The 16,541-nt window shown below is 47.0% G+C and overlaps 1 protein-coding gene across 1 annotated transcript in view; it reads left to right on the top strand.

Annotated features, from left to right (window-relative positions):
- Positions 1 to 16,541, top strand: part of PKHD1 (PKHD1 ciliary IPT domain containing fibrocystin/polyductin) — a 663,908-nt gene that overhangs the window by 454,438 nt on the left and 192,929 nt on the right. Inside the window, 1 exon segment of the mRNA XM_088467197.1 lies at positions 8,403 to 8,540. Within this exon segment, the coding sequence (XP_088323323.1) occupies positions 8,403 to 8,540 (138 nt within the window).

The raw sequence follows: 16,541 nt of genomic DNA, 5'->3' as shown, positions 1-16,541 counted from the left end.
ATATTTGTTGCATGCATTTGCAAACACATGGTAAGTCATCAGGCCAACTTCACGGCTTCTCTGATACTGGTGGTCCCTACACTGCATGATAACAGTAACCACTCTGGGCCATGTAATTGTCTGTTGTAAGACCTCATGCTAAAGGCACATACAGAAACACATCCAAATTGAGAGCCAGCTTCCACTGTGTTATGTTTGCTGTTTTGAGAAGTGAGGTATTGGTGCAGGTACAATGTGCTGGGGGACACCCCCCGTTCTGTTTCTACATTACAACTATGGCCCATATTCAAATAGAGTCAAAAAGCCGCGATCTTCGAAAAGTTTTTGCCGATGCGCGGTTTTTGCCTGGTTTCCAAAGTATCGCCCTATTCAATTCCATGACGTTGTCACCTAGGTGAAAACTCCATAGGCAAAAACAGGCGAAAAAGTTTCTTCAGCAACAGGCAGGAGAGAAGAAGTGTTGCAGGTACAATTTAGTGTGCTGGGGGACATCAAGGGGACCCCCCCCCTTTATGTTTCTACGTTACAACTATTACCCGTGTTCAATTAGAGGCGAAAAGCCATGATTGGCGAAAAAAGTTTTTGCCGATGCCCGGTTTTCACCTGTTTCCAATGTATCACTCTACAGTATTCAACTCCAGGACTTTTTCGCCTAGGTGAAAACTACAAAGGCGAAAACAGCCGAAAAAGTTTCTCCAGCAAAAGAAAGGAGGAAAGAAGTGCAAAATCCATATTCTGGGGTACAAATGGGGGGATTTGCCTCAGAACCCTTTGGACACCCCCTAATGACTAATTAAGAAAGAAAAAAAAACTTAATTCACCCCAAAAAAGACATGACATTTTTGGGGTGAAAATGCAAAAAGTGTTTGAAAATGGGGTTTAGGTACTGGGATAGGTGTTTTGGGGGTGCTGTATGGATGGGACAGGTATTTTGGGGTGCTGTATGGATGGGACAGGTCTTTTAGGGGGCTGTATGAATGGGACAGGTATTTTGGGTTGCTATATGGATGGGGCAGTTATTTTGGGGGGCTGTATGGATGGGCAGGTATTTTGGGGTGCTGTATGGATGGGACAGCTATTTTGGGGTGCTGTATGTATGGGACAGGTATTTTGGGGTGCTGTAAGGATGGGACAGGTATTTTGGGGTGCTGTATGGATGGGCAGGTATTTTGGGGTGCTGTTTGGATGGGACAGGTATTTTGGGGTGCTGTATGGATGGGACAGGTATTTTGGGGTGCTGTATGGATGGGACAGGTATTTTGGGGTGCTGTATGGATGGGACAGGTATTTTGGGGTGCTGTATGGATGGGACAGGTATTTTGGGGTGCTGTATGGATGAGACAGGTGTTTTTAGGATTGCAGGAGGCTGCAGCAGGTGTATTTAAAAAAAAATGTATTCTGCACTTTACAAACCCCAAAATATACTAGTATCCATTTACATGTACCCCCCAATTTAACTACAGCTAATATATTTCATAAAAGACATTGCTTAATATCATTTTTCCACACTTATGCAATATACATATAACAGCCCCTTCACTCAATATAAGATCCCTAATTACTGTTATTATGGCTAATAATACACTTCTATATTGATTCCCCAAGTGAATTAGGCTTTATTGGGGGTTCAGACTGATTTTTCCCCAAGAAAACTGACCTTTTCGCCGGTTCCACTATTCGCTGCATTCGCCGATATGCGCTTTCGCCTGTTTTACAATAGGATAGGGCGAAAAGTGGGTGCGCACATTGGGTCAGCAGGTGAAAACTTTGCCTCAAAACATGCAAATGAGGCGAAAACCATTCGCTTTTCACAGCTAATTGAATCCGCCCTCATGTCGTAATTCTCCCATTGACATAATGCTTTTAACATTTTGATTGTCAACAGCATTACTGATGAAAAAAGTAAGTTTTCCCTCCAATCAGTATAGCATTCATGGTGTGGACAACTGAGAAACAGCTGTAGCTCATATTGCTCATATTATTGTATCACATGAGGGGAGCCAGGGGCAAACGCAGGATTTTTACAGGGGGGCTTTACACACACACACACACACACACACACACACACACACACACACACACACACACACACACACACACACACACATATATATACTGTATGTATATATTATAAGGGTACAGTCGTGCCCTTATATTAAGACTGCATCTACAAAAACAGATTTCTCCATAGAGAATTCCGAAAGGGGGGGGGGGCAGGGTGTTTAAGGGGCTACTCTTCAAGAGCTGTTGAAGGTATTGAGCTGAAATTTAGCATGGCCGGGTAGAACTGTCACTGGGTGCTGCATGCCTAATTTCAGGGCAAAAACCTAATTAGGATTTGGGAGTAATCTAAAGTTCCAACTGTCACATTTTTCAGACATTCTCAATTAAGATCACTTTTCTGCTGTATTCTATGTTTTTATTTTTGGGGGGAAGGCATAACTCAGGGTAGGGGTGGAATTTAGACTTGGGGTTTGTTTTATTAGGTAGCTATTGTGCCAGGGTAAGTGCTTTTGGGGTTCAGGTAAATTAGAAAGTTACAGTTTTTAAACTATTACCTCAAGAATGCGCCATTGAATAGATAGGACTTTTCAACTTGTTGCGCAGCCGCAGTAGGAGCCTCCAGCACAAAGATGGCCATCATTTGCGGGCTTTAGCGGTGGTGGGCTCGGGGGAAAGAAGCTGGCTTTAGCTGCTGCAGCTGGAGCCAGCGGAAAGGCGCGGGGGGGTAGCGGGCCTTAGCTGTGGCCAGAACCCGGGGACAGTAGCAGGCTTTAGCGGTGGCGGTGCGGGCGGCAGTGCGAACGGCGGTGGGGCAGGTGTTAGGACCCGGGGGAGGTAGCAGCACACAGAATGCAGGCTCGGATCTAGTAGATCCATGATACCTGCTTCTGTGTTTAATAAAAAAAAATGGCATGGCCCCTCACCGCAGAAAACAACCAGCACCGGGCTTTGGAGCCCCAGTAGTGGTTGTGCTAAATACAGGGGACAAACAATGTAGGGGTCCCCCGTATTAAGCACAACCAGCACTAGGCTATTCAGAACCAGTCCTGGTTGCCAAAATACGGGGGACAAATGACGTAGGGGTCCCCCATATTCAGCGCAACCAGCACTGGGCTCTGAGCCGGTCCTGGTTCTGGAAATACAGGGGGAAAAATGTGTAGCGTCCCCCTGCATTTACCAGAACCAGCACCGGACTCCTTCTAGCAGGGGGGTGAAGCCACAGCCAGGGGAGCCCTTTCACCGGGCCCCCCAGCCGCAGCATCACCCCTGGCCACTAGTAAGTTCAGGTCGGGGATCCCTGGGGAGCTGGAGACCCGAAAGTCCCTCCATCACACCATCACAAAAGGCCGCTCTTATCGAAAGAGCAATCCTTTGCGCATTCCTACATGCATACCGGCGTTACCAATGCCAGCATGCATGCAAAAATTTGCGGAATGCATCGCATCCCAAAGGCGAAGCGTCATCCATCCCGCCCTCTATGTTGATAGTCTCAGCTTGACTTAGAAGAGTGCATTCACAGAAGTCTCTTTTAAACATAAAGCTTCCTTGCCAGTTTCTGTAAGTGCCATGTATTCCGCCTCAGTGGTGATAGGGCTACAGTGGATTGCTTTCTGCTTACCTAAAAGACGGATGGTCCTGCCAGTACCAACAGATATCCCATGTATGAATGACGGTCATCCTTATCTAATCCTATACTTGCATATATTAAACAACCAACAGTGCTCTGATAAGGTGTTTTTTCATGTCTTGTATTTCTGTCTCGCTTTTTGTTGACATGGCTTTTGTTTGTTTTGTGCCTTTGTCAATGGGACTACTGACTGGTTTTACATCTGACGTCTAGTATCCCTGTTTATCAATTGTGACAGTTGCTGTTTCCAAGTTTTGTAAGAGCCTTAAGCCTAGCAGGTGATGTGCAGGCCCTAGTTCTTTTGACTCAACCCTATGGGGTTAATCCAAATAGGTGAGAATTGCGAGTAGCGAGTTTGTTTCTTGAAACTCACAGACATCGCATCAAAGCGCGCTCCCGGGAATTCTCCAATCCAATTAAAAATGCCTATTCGCACTAGTCGCAGCGGAGGGGTGCGAATTGACTGCCAAATGTGATGTGAGAGAAGTGCAAGAAAAAGTGGCGAGACCATCCTAGTCCCCCCAAAATGGATAATTTTGTTAGCCGGACCCTATAAAAGGCTGTTTGTAAATGGTGTCAAATGGCTGATTAGTGTTTTAACTTTTTTGCCAGAAAATTATAAAAAAATAACTTTTTTTGTTTAATCTCAAACTAATTAAATGAATGATGCAAAAAAGTTAGGAAAAAAGGTTATTTTGGGGTACTTTGAGGGCACCTTGAAAAATAAAAAAAATTATAAAAAACAATTATTTTTCAATTAAAAAAATATTGTAATTAAATTTGGGGTGCCTAAACTAACGAAAAAGTTGATTTTGGGGTAATTTGAGGAGAATTTTTATTTTTTTTACCCCAAATAATGACATGTAATTTTTGGACTAATTAAGCTACTTGGAAACTTCCAATTGCCTAATTAGCGGGGTGTCCAAGGGGTTCAGCACAATGTCACGACATTTTAACCTTAACATAAACATTTCCTTTCCATTTCTCACCCTCAGGGTGGTGCGAATGGAAAGATGCGAATTCAGTCTGACTGATTCAGTGCGAGTTGCTAATTGGATTGCAAAATGAATTTGCTATGCGAATTCGAAGAGAAAATAGCAACTGGCTTATCGCAATTCGCACCTAATTAGATTGACCCGTATGTTCTTTTCCTGACCTTCTAGCAATAGATCATCCACATACACGACTACGATGAACAACCTATGCACTATTGTCCTGCGGTATAGACAGTAATCAATCTCTAAATGTTCAACGTCCATCATTAATATTAAGATCCACTCATTGATTTTACCTCCATCTGACCCACATGTCTGTATACACCAATGCTAGTGGTGCCTCAGCTCAGATTGCTGACTTAGGGAACGGACAGCGGGCTTGTATACCCATTGTACAGTTCTCACATGCCAGTCTCTGCATCATTCATGGCAGTTCTCGTCACCATGCCTTCAAGGAATTTCTGGAAATTATCATTTGCCAGGTGGCCTAACCACCTGTGCCACAACTCCATAGATTGGCTTGAATCACAGGCCACCATCGCATAACACTTCTTTGTGTCTAGAACGCATATTTGCTTTCACCAGGTTGCTGTTGCTATCTCACAGTCACTCTTTTATTCTGCACAACACACGTGTCCTCTGCAAACGAGATCGTGAAACCTTTTTTCTTCTAAAAGTCTTATGGTAGATCTGGTACTTACTGTATAACACATCCTGGATGTCTGTGACTATGGTTTCACCTAGGGGTGTGCACCGGCCACGTTTCGTGTTTTGGTTTTGGATCTGAATCTTTCTTCGTGTTTTGAATCTGGATTGGTTTTGCCAAAACCACCCTTCGGTGTTTTGGGTTCTGGGTTTTGTGTTTTGGATCTGTATTTTTTTTTAAAAAAGCATAAAAACAGCTAAAATCACAGAATGTGTTGATTTTTCTGCTCATATGCTATTATTAACCTCAAAAACCTTAATTTCCACTCATTTCCAGTCTATTCTGAACACCTCACACCTCACAATAGTGTTTTTATGTCCAAAAGGTTGCACCGAGGTAGCTGGATGACTATGCTAAGCGACACGAGTGGGCGGCACAAACACGTGGCCCATCTAGGAGTGACACTGCAGTGGCAGACAGGATGGCAGTTTGAAAAACTAGGCCCCAAACAGTACATAATGCAAAGAAAAAAAAGAGTTGCAAGATGGAATTGTCCTTGGGCCCTCCCACCCACCCTTATGTTGTATAAACAGGACATGCACACTTTAACAAACCAATCATTTCAGCGCCAGGGTCTGCCACACGACTGTGGCTGAAATGATTGGTTCGTTTGGGCCCCCACAAAACAAGCTGGCAATTAATCTGTCCCTGCACAAACTGGCTCTACGGAGGCAAGATGTCGTTCTCATCGTCCTCATTCACCGATTCCTCACCCTCTTCAGTGTTGTGTACATCCTCATCCTCACAGAGTATTAATTCGTCCCCGCTGGAATCCACCACCACAGGTCCCTCTGTACGTTCTGGAGGCTAGTCTCCCTGGAAGAGTTGATAATTCATTTTTATGAACATCATCTTCTCCACATTTTGTGGAAGCAACCTCCTACGCCTTTCGCTGACAAGGTTCCCGGCTGCACTAAACACTCTTTCGGAGTACACACTGGAGGGGGGGGCAACTCAGGTAAAATAGAGCCAGTTTGTACAGGGGCCTCCAAATTGCCTCTTTTTCCTGCCAGTACAGGTACGGACTGTCTGACATGCCTTCTTGGATGCTGTCACTGATGTAATCCTTTAACAGACAGACGTACGCTTGTCGCTGCTGCTTTGAGGATGCAGGTGCGGCTACAGCCCACACATTTCACAAAGACAGAAAAAAAAAGAATTTTTAATTTTTTGTGGAGCGTACTTTGAGGGTTACACCACCCTTTAACAGACAGACACACGCTTGTTGCTGATGCTTTGAGGATGCACGTACAGTGCAGACAATTCACAAACACAGAAGAAAATGTTTTATTTTTGTTGGAGTGCACTTTGGGGGTTACACCACCCTTTAACAGTCAAGCCAGCCGGTCCTTTACCTATGACACAAGCGCACGCTTGGCGCTACTTTGTTGATGCACGTGCGGCTACTGCGAACACAATTCACAAACACAAAAAAATATATATTTTTATTTTTTTTGGAGTGCACTTTGGGGGTTACAGCACTCTTTAACGGACAAGCCAGCCGGCCCTTTACTTATGGGACACAGGCGCACGCTTGGCGCTGCTCCTTTGTTGATGCACGTGCAGCCACAGTGCACACAATTCACAAACACAGAAAATAGTTTTTTATTTGGTTTGGAGTGCACTTTGGGGGTTACAGCACCCTTTAATGGTCAAGCCAGCCGGCCCTTTACTTATGACACAGGCGCACGCTTGGCGCTGCTCCTTTGTTGATGCACGTGCAGCCACAGTGCACACAATTCACAAACACAGAAAATATTTTTTTATTTGGTTTGGAGTGCACTTTGCTGGTTACAGCACCCTTTAATGGTCAAGCCAGCTGGCCCTTTACCTATGACACAGGCGCACACTTGGCGCTACTTTGTTGATGCACGTGCGGCTACTGCGCACACAATTCACAAACACAAAAAAAATATATATTTTTTTGCACTTGGGGGGAGCACCCCTGATGGACAGAGCACCCCCTGGACAACACTACAGCACCCCTTTAGGACTGGGACTCTGCACTGGACTTTGAAGTGGACACAGCCCCTATGGACAACAGCAGTACAGCACAACACAGCCAGCCCCTATGGACTTTGGAGAAGTGGACACAGCCCCTATGGACAACAGCAGCACAGCACAGCACAACACAGCCAGCCCCTATGGACTTTGGAGGAGTGGACACAGCCCCTATGGACAACAGCAGCACAGCACAACACAGCCAGCCCCTATGGACTTTGTAGGAGTGGACACAGCCCTTATGGAGAACAGCAGCACAGCGCAGCACAGCACAGCACAAAACTACACTGCACTACACTACACTACACTACACAGCCCAGCCAGCCCTAACTCCCACCCTCCCTCTTCACTGTCCGCAGCCGAGTGAGAAAATGCCGCCGACGCGAGTACCTTATATAGAATCCAAAACCCGCGAGACCCGGAAGGCGGGATGATGACGTTTTGCCTCGATTTCAGATCCGAGTCAGGCGGGAAAAGTCGAGCCTGACTCGGATCGGCCTCGGATCGGGGGGGCTCGGGGGAGTTCGGCTTTCAGAAATCCGAACCCGCTCACCCCTAGTTTCACCTTTAATTCTCAGGCACACCGTGATTGGCTGTACACACTAAAATGCCTTGTGGTTCCTGTGGGGTCCTCAGGAGCTGTCCAGTGTGTCCATACATTTAGTTGGCCCTGGAACTCTTAGGTGGTGACACAGTGGAATTTGGGAGTGTTGTGGTTTTAGCTAGCATGGAGTGTTTGGGGGCACATCCATCCATGTAGGATGCTACAGGAGAAAAATGTGTGCTGTAGTGGTGCATGTGGAAGGTCAGACCTCCGGGAAGAGCCGCGCCGGGTCCTACTGCCTACCTGCTCTGGTGCCAGGACCAGACTGGACACTACCACTTCTCTAGTGCTGCTAGTTGGGTATTATTATTATTCATATTATGTATGCCAATATTGTTTTTACAGTACCTGGTTCAAAAATTGTATTGCGATTGTGTTTAATAGTCTTTCTGTAAGGGGCAATTTGTCCTGAAAACTGTATACTACTGTAAATGTAATCGATGCTTGTTATTTTCTATCTCTTAGACAGAACCGTAGTAGTTGATATTGCTCTACCTCCACTTCGTGGGCTGTATGTCATCGGAACTCTGCTGTTTCCTGCCCACTCAAGTAATGTCCTGAGTGTTACCTGCATTCTCATAGCTGGTGGGGAACTGCGTATTGGTGAGTAACTAACTGGGTCCTGCATTAGACTGATACAGTCAGTGAATGTTTCATTTATCTCTTTATTACTTCTTGCTATTCCTTAAATATTCTGAGGTATATTAACGTGACAACCAGGTCCAACAGGGAATATCGTAATTGAAGACTGAAAAATGTAAGATGTGTGTACCCAACAAAAGAATGCAAGGTCTCCCTGCTCATTATAGTCTCATTATAGCCCTTTAACGGAGAGGTACATATGGTCCTCTGGGAGAGTTTGTAAAGGGGAGATGCAGGAGTGGTAGGGCGAAACGCGTCATTATGGCTTCATACAGAAGGGGTAAGGCCATAATGACGTGGCTCACTAAAAAATTGTATCACCACACCCCGATCCCACCCATATCACATGGAAGTGAGCAGAATGTGGAAAGGGGACTTGCTCTCCCTGTAGGCCAGGGGACTCCTCAATATTTGCAAGTCTCCTGGACATTCTGGGAGAGTAGGCAAGTATGGTGCATATTAATACTTTTGGATGAAGAGTTTGCTGTATACTCTAAGTTACTGGTTAAATCAGGCTTGGTCGAGAGCGGATACAGTAAAAATGAATAAGGACTGTGTCAGTGAGAGATCAAGAACAAAAATATATGGTTTGGGGGCCACAGCTTCGCTCATATTTGTTGAATTGTACTAGAATTCTTTTTCTAGGGTGTTACAGAATTCTATGTTACAGAATAATACTGTAGCTAAAATTGTTGCCTATTCATACTTCAGGCTTCATACTTCATCATTTCATCACTTTATTTAAACAACCTCTCCAGATTTGATGTGTTAAACTGTAACAAAGCGATTCTACTTTCAGGCCCTGTGTGTTCCAGGCCTCCGAGGTATCACTCGGCACCCATCTGTCCTTGTCTATTTGTTTAAGGCCCTCAGGGATTTCTTTTTCAGTCCATCTGCCCAAGCACCACCACACCCTGAAGAAATCCCAACATAGTGCAGATAATGAGGTATTTTGGTAAACAATCTTAATAGAAATTGACATCTCTATTGGTGAATCCATACTTGGGCCTTGTAGCTCTCCTTCCACGTATGCGCTCATTGCTGAACTTACCAACCAAACTCGGCAAACATATGACTGTCTGACTTAGCATCAGATCTGTCAGGCTGCATCCTGTCTCGCGCCTCAATCATCGCTGCGGACGTGATGAAGCCACAAGCTATATGAAATGGTCCTGATGTGCTTCTGGTCACAGGGCAAGACTTTTATCTGCAGATTTCCTTAATTATGTTCAGTTGGCTGCACTTATGGCTGACTATGACATGAACGCAAGCCGAAAATGCAATCATGTAGTACGTAATCACGGGCGTATCTTGGTGTCAGATGTCCCAACACTTTCTCGCACAAAATGTGGGCCTTATTCGCATAAATATGACAACTGGGAGGGACAGAACTATGTTGCTAGATTGCACTGATCAATTTGATGTGCAACATTTGTATAACTGTGTGCGACTAAGTCTGAGTATCTGTACAAAGTGATGCGATGCAGCGGGTGTGACTTCTTCTCACGCCACGTCCGATTGTGCTTCATCTGTGGCTTTGTACGTGTTTTAGAGATGAGCGGTTCGATTTTTGCTGGAAACTGAACACATCTGAACTTTGGGGTTCCAAGTCGAACAGAGGCTCTGAATCAGGGCCGGGCTATTTTTTTTTAGAACGGCCTCCTGGCCACTCGCATAGCTGTGGGTGACCACCCACAGCTATAGCGAGCGGCCAGGAAGATGGTCGCGATGGTCAAGACCATCGCGACCATCGGGCTTGCGACGAAAACCTTGTGGTAGGGTCTCGCTGCCGCAAGCCCCAGAGAGATTTCGGTTCTAACAGAGCCGAAATCTCTCCCACTGACATCACTCGCGATGTCAGTGTGGCCGCCCCCAAACGGAGGCGTTCACATGGGAACGCCTCCGTTTGTGCAGCCACTCCCCCGGCCTCCCCACCAAAGGGGGCGAGCTGTCACTCAACATCGACAGCTCGCCCCCTTTGTTGCGAGACCCGGAGCGACGGCTTGCCCGTCATGCGAATGTATGTCTATACATTTGTTGTGCACAAACGCAACATGGAAATGTGCATATTCATTAAAAACAAACTGATGTTCATCCAAAGATAAAAGGGATCCAACAATCTAATACGTGAAAATCTGTTCAGCAAACGATATCGCTGAACGATCTCCCTTGAAATCCACGGTGTGCTGGATGATCGATATCGTCCATCCACACACCAAAGATATCATGAACGACCAACGATCGTTCTCAACGATCAATATGGAAAATGAACGATATTGTGTACATTGTTGGTCGTTCATTGCATACACACGGAACGATATGAACGATATATCGTTGAACAATATCGTTCATATCGTTCAAATATATCATCTCGTGTGTGTGAGAACAGTTGTAGCTATATCTTAGAAAAGCAGCAAAGCATCAGGGCTTACTGTACTGTATATCAACTAATCCCTACTAACACTTTAGCTTATTTCAAAACAATTTCTGCCTACATGATCCTTAAACACAGAGGGGTAATCTCTGTCGAAATGTACTTTCCATGTTGTCTGTATGGAATAATTTGTAAGCAAAAGAAATGATTTGTACGGGACTTAAATAGTAAATTTGTCGTCATTCTTCTGCCTATATGAGACTATTTTATTAAATTTGGACTTGACTGTTCCCTATTTGCACTGCTGTCGTGACCTAGCGCAGTTTAAAAACCTGCACCACACTTACCAACTTTCGTTCCAGAGGGAGCAGCCAGGTCGGTGCATTGTAAAGCAGGGGGCGGGACTACAATGACGCCATTCAGCGCGTATAGCGTCATCCTCCCCCCTCAGACCCCCCACTTATGCTCACTAAGTGGGTGCTACCAGGTGCGGGGGGGACGTGTAGGGCGCGGAGGGACAGCGGCCATTCCAGGAGACTTGCCTACTCTTGCGGGGGGGGGGGGGGGGCTAGAGTGGCACCTGATTTTTGGGAGGCTCCCAGCCATTCGGGAAAGTAGGCAGGTATGACCTGAACGCTTGTGAACTCATTGGGGCTTATGTAGAGTCAGCGCCAGGGGGAGATAAATCAAACTTTGGAGAGATAAAGTACCAACCAATCAGCTCCTAACTGTCGCTTTACAGGATGTGTTTGAAAAATGACAGTTAGGAGCTGATTGGTTGGTGCTTTATCTCTCTCCAATGTTTTATACATCTCCTCCTGGAAGCTTCAACAGACTGCCATATAAAAAGGACCATCTATATGGACATCTATATGAAGTTAAACAAGACCATGGACAGCATTAAACGTCACTGTAATAGAAAGTTGCTGAATCTCAGCTTGCAGGGACATTAGAACCAACTTTTTAAATGGACTCACATTACATCCCACTGCTGACACTTTTCTGAGATTACTCTCCTTCTCACATTATAACTTGATGTTCAAATTAAAAAATCAAATTTGTCTCCAACAATACTAAAGCCTGTGAGTATATAGGGCCCGATACAGACCCGGACGCTATGCCGCAGACACTCGCTATGGGCGTTTGTCGCCTGCCTGCGTATGCGTCGCAGTGCGCAAGCCAGTCATTGCGAGCGGGAATCGTGCGCTCGTTGTACACAGACTGAGTGCTACATTGAGTGACAGATAGCGCCATTTGTGGGTGGTAGCGGGGGAAGGTGCTTGTGAACAGGGGAGTGGTGCTGCGAACGCAGGCGTGTCCTTGCGCCAAAACGGAGTTTAATGGGTGTCCATAGTTAGCACGGAGGCGTCATTGTACACGTCACTTGGTTGTATTTCAGCCTGCAGTGATCGCAGTGCTTGCGGTGGAGTAGGGTCTACCTCAAGCGCTGCGTGCAGCTCCGATGGCTCTCGATATTCCTGATTAATCATACACTTCCTGGCGATGTCGTGTGCTAAGAAAGAAAAGTGGGCGTCATTTCACCGGTGTGCGCTCACTCTGCCGTCGCTCTCTAAAACATAGTGGGCGTCATTAAGCCAGACAGTGCGATCGCGGAATTTGCATACCCGGCCCCTGACAGCAGCGAGAGAGCGCAGCTTAGCGTCAGGGTCTGAATGAGCTCCATAGGTCTCAGAAAAATGGCGGTCTCTTGTATGATTCAGCAATAGAGACACACTGTAAAGTGAAAGTTAATTCACCTGAAACTGACGTCTGACAAACTCTATTTAACCACTACCACTACAGCCGAATGAGCATGCTTGCAGTTCTACTAATATACCACAGGCAGGTACTTTCTGTGGTGCTCTTACCCCGGGTTTATACTGTCCTATGGCGAGTGACTCAGGTAGCAGGGGTAAGTTCCCCACGGACTCCTTTCTCTTACAAGTGTGAGGGCTATAGAAGGAAAAAGGTGCCCAACTGTCCTACCCAGTGGGCGAAGACCAACAAACACAGAGCTATTCAACGTAGAACCAAATGGTCCCTTTGATTGCAGGTCACTGCACCTTCAGTATAGAATCTTCATCATCTTCATGTCAAGCAGGGTCAGAACTATGGGAGACAATGGAGGCACCTGCCGCCGGGCTCCAGCTCTGAAGGGGCGTCTCCTCCATTGTCCACAACATATTCACCCCACTTAGAGCTGTAACTGTGTACCCAGAGGGTACCGTCATGGCCGCCCAATACATGACACCCCGTCCCAGAGAAGCTACTATACACTAGCGGAGAGCAGAGCACCATGTCAGACCATCAGCTGCTGCTTCGTCTATCTATAGCCTGTCTGCAGGCGCATTGCTACATTACAGTGTCAGCGGCTGTGACGAGGGGGGGGCACCAAGTTATGCCTTGCCTCCGGGCGTCTGGGATGAACTTACGCCACTGAATTGTCAAGAACTGTGCCCATGTTGTGTAGGTGAACAATTTGCACTTGGTATTGTATTTCTAATAAATGTATAACCCAAAATAAGACGTATAAGAAGGGGACATGTATAACTTGTATCTGCACACTTACTCTGTATTGCACTTGTCAATTTTAAAGCACAAGTAACCACAAGTATTAGATACACGCATAGGAAATCCTGGTGCAGGCTGCACACATGCAGTGGGACAAATTGTATGCTGGAGCTATGGGGGTCATTCAGACCCACTCGCAAGCGGCAGTATGCTCGCAAGTGGGTCGATGTTCCCCACTGCGCATGCGCACGACGGAGGGAGCTCCATCTTGCGCATGCGCGAGACCCGGCGAGCGACGGGCTTTCCATCGCTCGGGGTCTCGCACCAAAGGGGGCGTGCTGTCGATGTTGATTGACAGCACGCCCCCTTTGGTGGGCGTGCCGGGGGCGTGCCTGCCAGACGGAGGCGTTCCCATGGGATAGATAGAGCCAAAATCACTCCAGGGCTTGTGGCTGGGAAACCCGACCGCAGGGTTTCCCTCGCAAGTCCGTCTTTTGGGACGCTCGTATATGCTGTGGGTGGTGACCCACAGCTGTACGAGCATCCAGGAGGACGCTCCATTTTAATGGAGGAGGGCCCTGATTCAGAGCGAGCCATCTCTTCATATTAAACTAACTTGGGGCCTGATTCAGAGCCGCTCGTAAGCGGCCGCTCGTTCGCTCCGAGCGATGTTTGCCCAACTGCGCATACGTACGGATCGTTATACGCATGCGTGAACCAGTCAGTGCAGTCAAAATTCATGTGCTCGCAAAATAGCGAATGCCTGATAATTTGAGTGACAGAAGGAGGCGTATGTGGGTGGTAACAGGGGAAGGTGCTTGAAAACGGGGAGTGGAGATCCGATCGCAGGCGTGCTTAAAGGTCAAAACGGGCGTTTTATGGGTGTGCATAATTAAAACAGCAGCGTCATTGACCACGTCACTGGGTTATTTTATAGCCAGAACTGCTCGCAAGATTGTGGTAGCAAAAACCAACCCCAAGAATAGCGAGCAGTTCATACGCTGGTCGATGTACTCGATTAATCTAATAAATAGCGGACATGACGTAGGATGCGAGCGGCCAGGGGGCGTATTTTTTAAAAAAAACGACCGCAAGTTTTGTTCGCTCGTTCAGACATAGAGGCGTGAACAGACCGCAAAGAGCGAACGGTTCATTTGAATAGCCACCCCCTTTTCCTGAACGACCGTCCGCAAATTGCGTCAGGCTCTGAATCAGGCCCTTGGTCAGTTGTTTACGAGATAATTGAAAGATTAACGTAAAACCCAGCCGATATCTGGTACTGCTCCTCAGGGTTTGATTAGGGCCAGAAGATTGATCTGTGGGAGCCTCGGACAAATAAGTTGTATCTCACAGTCTTTACCAGAGGTTCTGATCAGCTATATTACAAAAAGGCTGCGCTGGACCACCATTGAAGGGGTGAACCAACTTAAGCCGATTACAGTAAAGGTGGACCGATAATACCAAGAGGAGCTTTCTACATTGCTTGTGCATATATTGAGTTGCACGCAGGTCCGAATGCGGATGGATTGCACGCGGAAAGCTAATGTGATAATGTGACTATACTCGTGTGCTATTGCGTGCACATTGCACTGCCCGACTTTTTTCTGTACGCAAGAGCTGCTGTCATCATTATCATCTGCCAACGCCAGGTGCAGGAGATCCGTCTGAATACGACATCCAGAATGCCTGCTCATGACTGGGTACAGTGACTAAGGGGCCTATTCATCAACCGATAAATGGCCCGGTAACCATGCGGAAACTGCTCCTTCCTATGGGAAGGAGTTCACGCATGAGTAGCCGGGACGACGGGGAGGAGATAAGTAACGCAGCTGCATCTGTAGCTGCGATTCTAACAGAGGGGACAGCTGCTTTTCGGAGCAGCTGTCCCCACACCGGTGTCGCATTTCCCCCGCTGTGAGTTGGATACTTAAGTATCCATCGCAGCGGATTCATTACTTAATCAGCGGGGGCCATACAGCCTCCGATGATGAATAAGCCCATAACTCAGGGGGTGATTCAGCGTGCACTGCCGACTGCAGATTCCCGATGGTGGGGAATCTGCACATGTGCCGGACCCAGCACGGGTCTGCGATGTTGCGCGCAGTCCGGCAGCAGACTGTCAGTGATTGACAGTCTGCTGCCATTTCTGGGTGGGGAGGGGGCCGCGACGTCCTCCGTTCCCCAAAATGGAGGCATGTTGCCGCTGTTGAGCGGGAGGGAAGAAGCCGTGGTCTCCGTCGTCTGACGAAAATTTCCGGGCCTCTTTTGCTCATCTATGATGGCCGGTTTGCATGGCCCCGTGGGTCACTTAGCCGGCCGATGGACATGCAAATGATCCAATGCTGCATCCTTTCACGCAGCTGGGATCAGTAATGCGTGCGGGAGGCGTGACACCTCTTCCTGCTGCATTACCATATTACAGCTGCTAACATGTTAGCAGCTGCGATAGCATCTCTGTCCGCAGCTGAATCACGACCACCACAGATGCTTAATAACTCACACCGGAGGCCATACTCAGATGGAATATCTGCACCTAGAATGGGGCTGTTGCAATTATCAATGGTGCATTCGATGGTAGAATCCAAGACGTGCAAAGTGAGCGTTCCAGCCCTTGCACAGTCAGACACACACTTGTCCCCAAGAGAGGGCTGATACTAGCATTAGCATAAAGTTGCAATCGCTACTACGGCAAAAGACGCTAAAGCATGTAATAGGGAGGGGTTTTAAAGTTCTGTTGAAACCTAATCTCAAAATAAATGATTAAATACACTGGTGTAAGTGTCTGTGATGTAAACCTGGCTCATCTGCTACTGGTGCGCGACTTGCAGTAGTCGCCGCTTCGCCTATACGCGCAGTTGGGGTAATTGCGGTCAAACGCTGCATCAGCCCCGGGAAGTTTTCTGTGCAAGATTTAATTTTTTTGCATCGAAATCATGTTTTCCCTGTTATTAGATTTGCTGAAGCTGAAAACTGTCCATGAGATGCTCTGCGTCAGACAGACTGTCTAATCTAGTCACACTGGAGACTGGGGGCCTGATTCAGAGCCGGACGCTATTTGCGCTCGCAGAAAAAGGGGC

This window comes from Taudactylus pleione, unplaced genomic scaffold (assembly GCF_031769625.1).
Source record: "Taudactylus pleione unplaced genomic scaffold, aTauple2 ptg000070l, whole genome shotgun sequence".
Lineage (NCBI taxonomy): Eukaryota > Metazoa > Chordata > Amphibia > Anura > Myobatrachidae > Taudactylus > Taudactylus pleione.
This window is presented reverse-complemented; position numbering and strand designations above follow the sequence as displayed.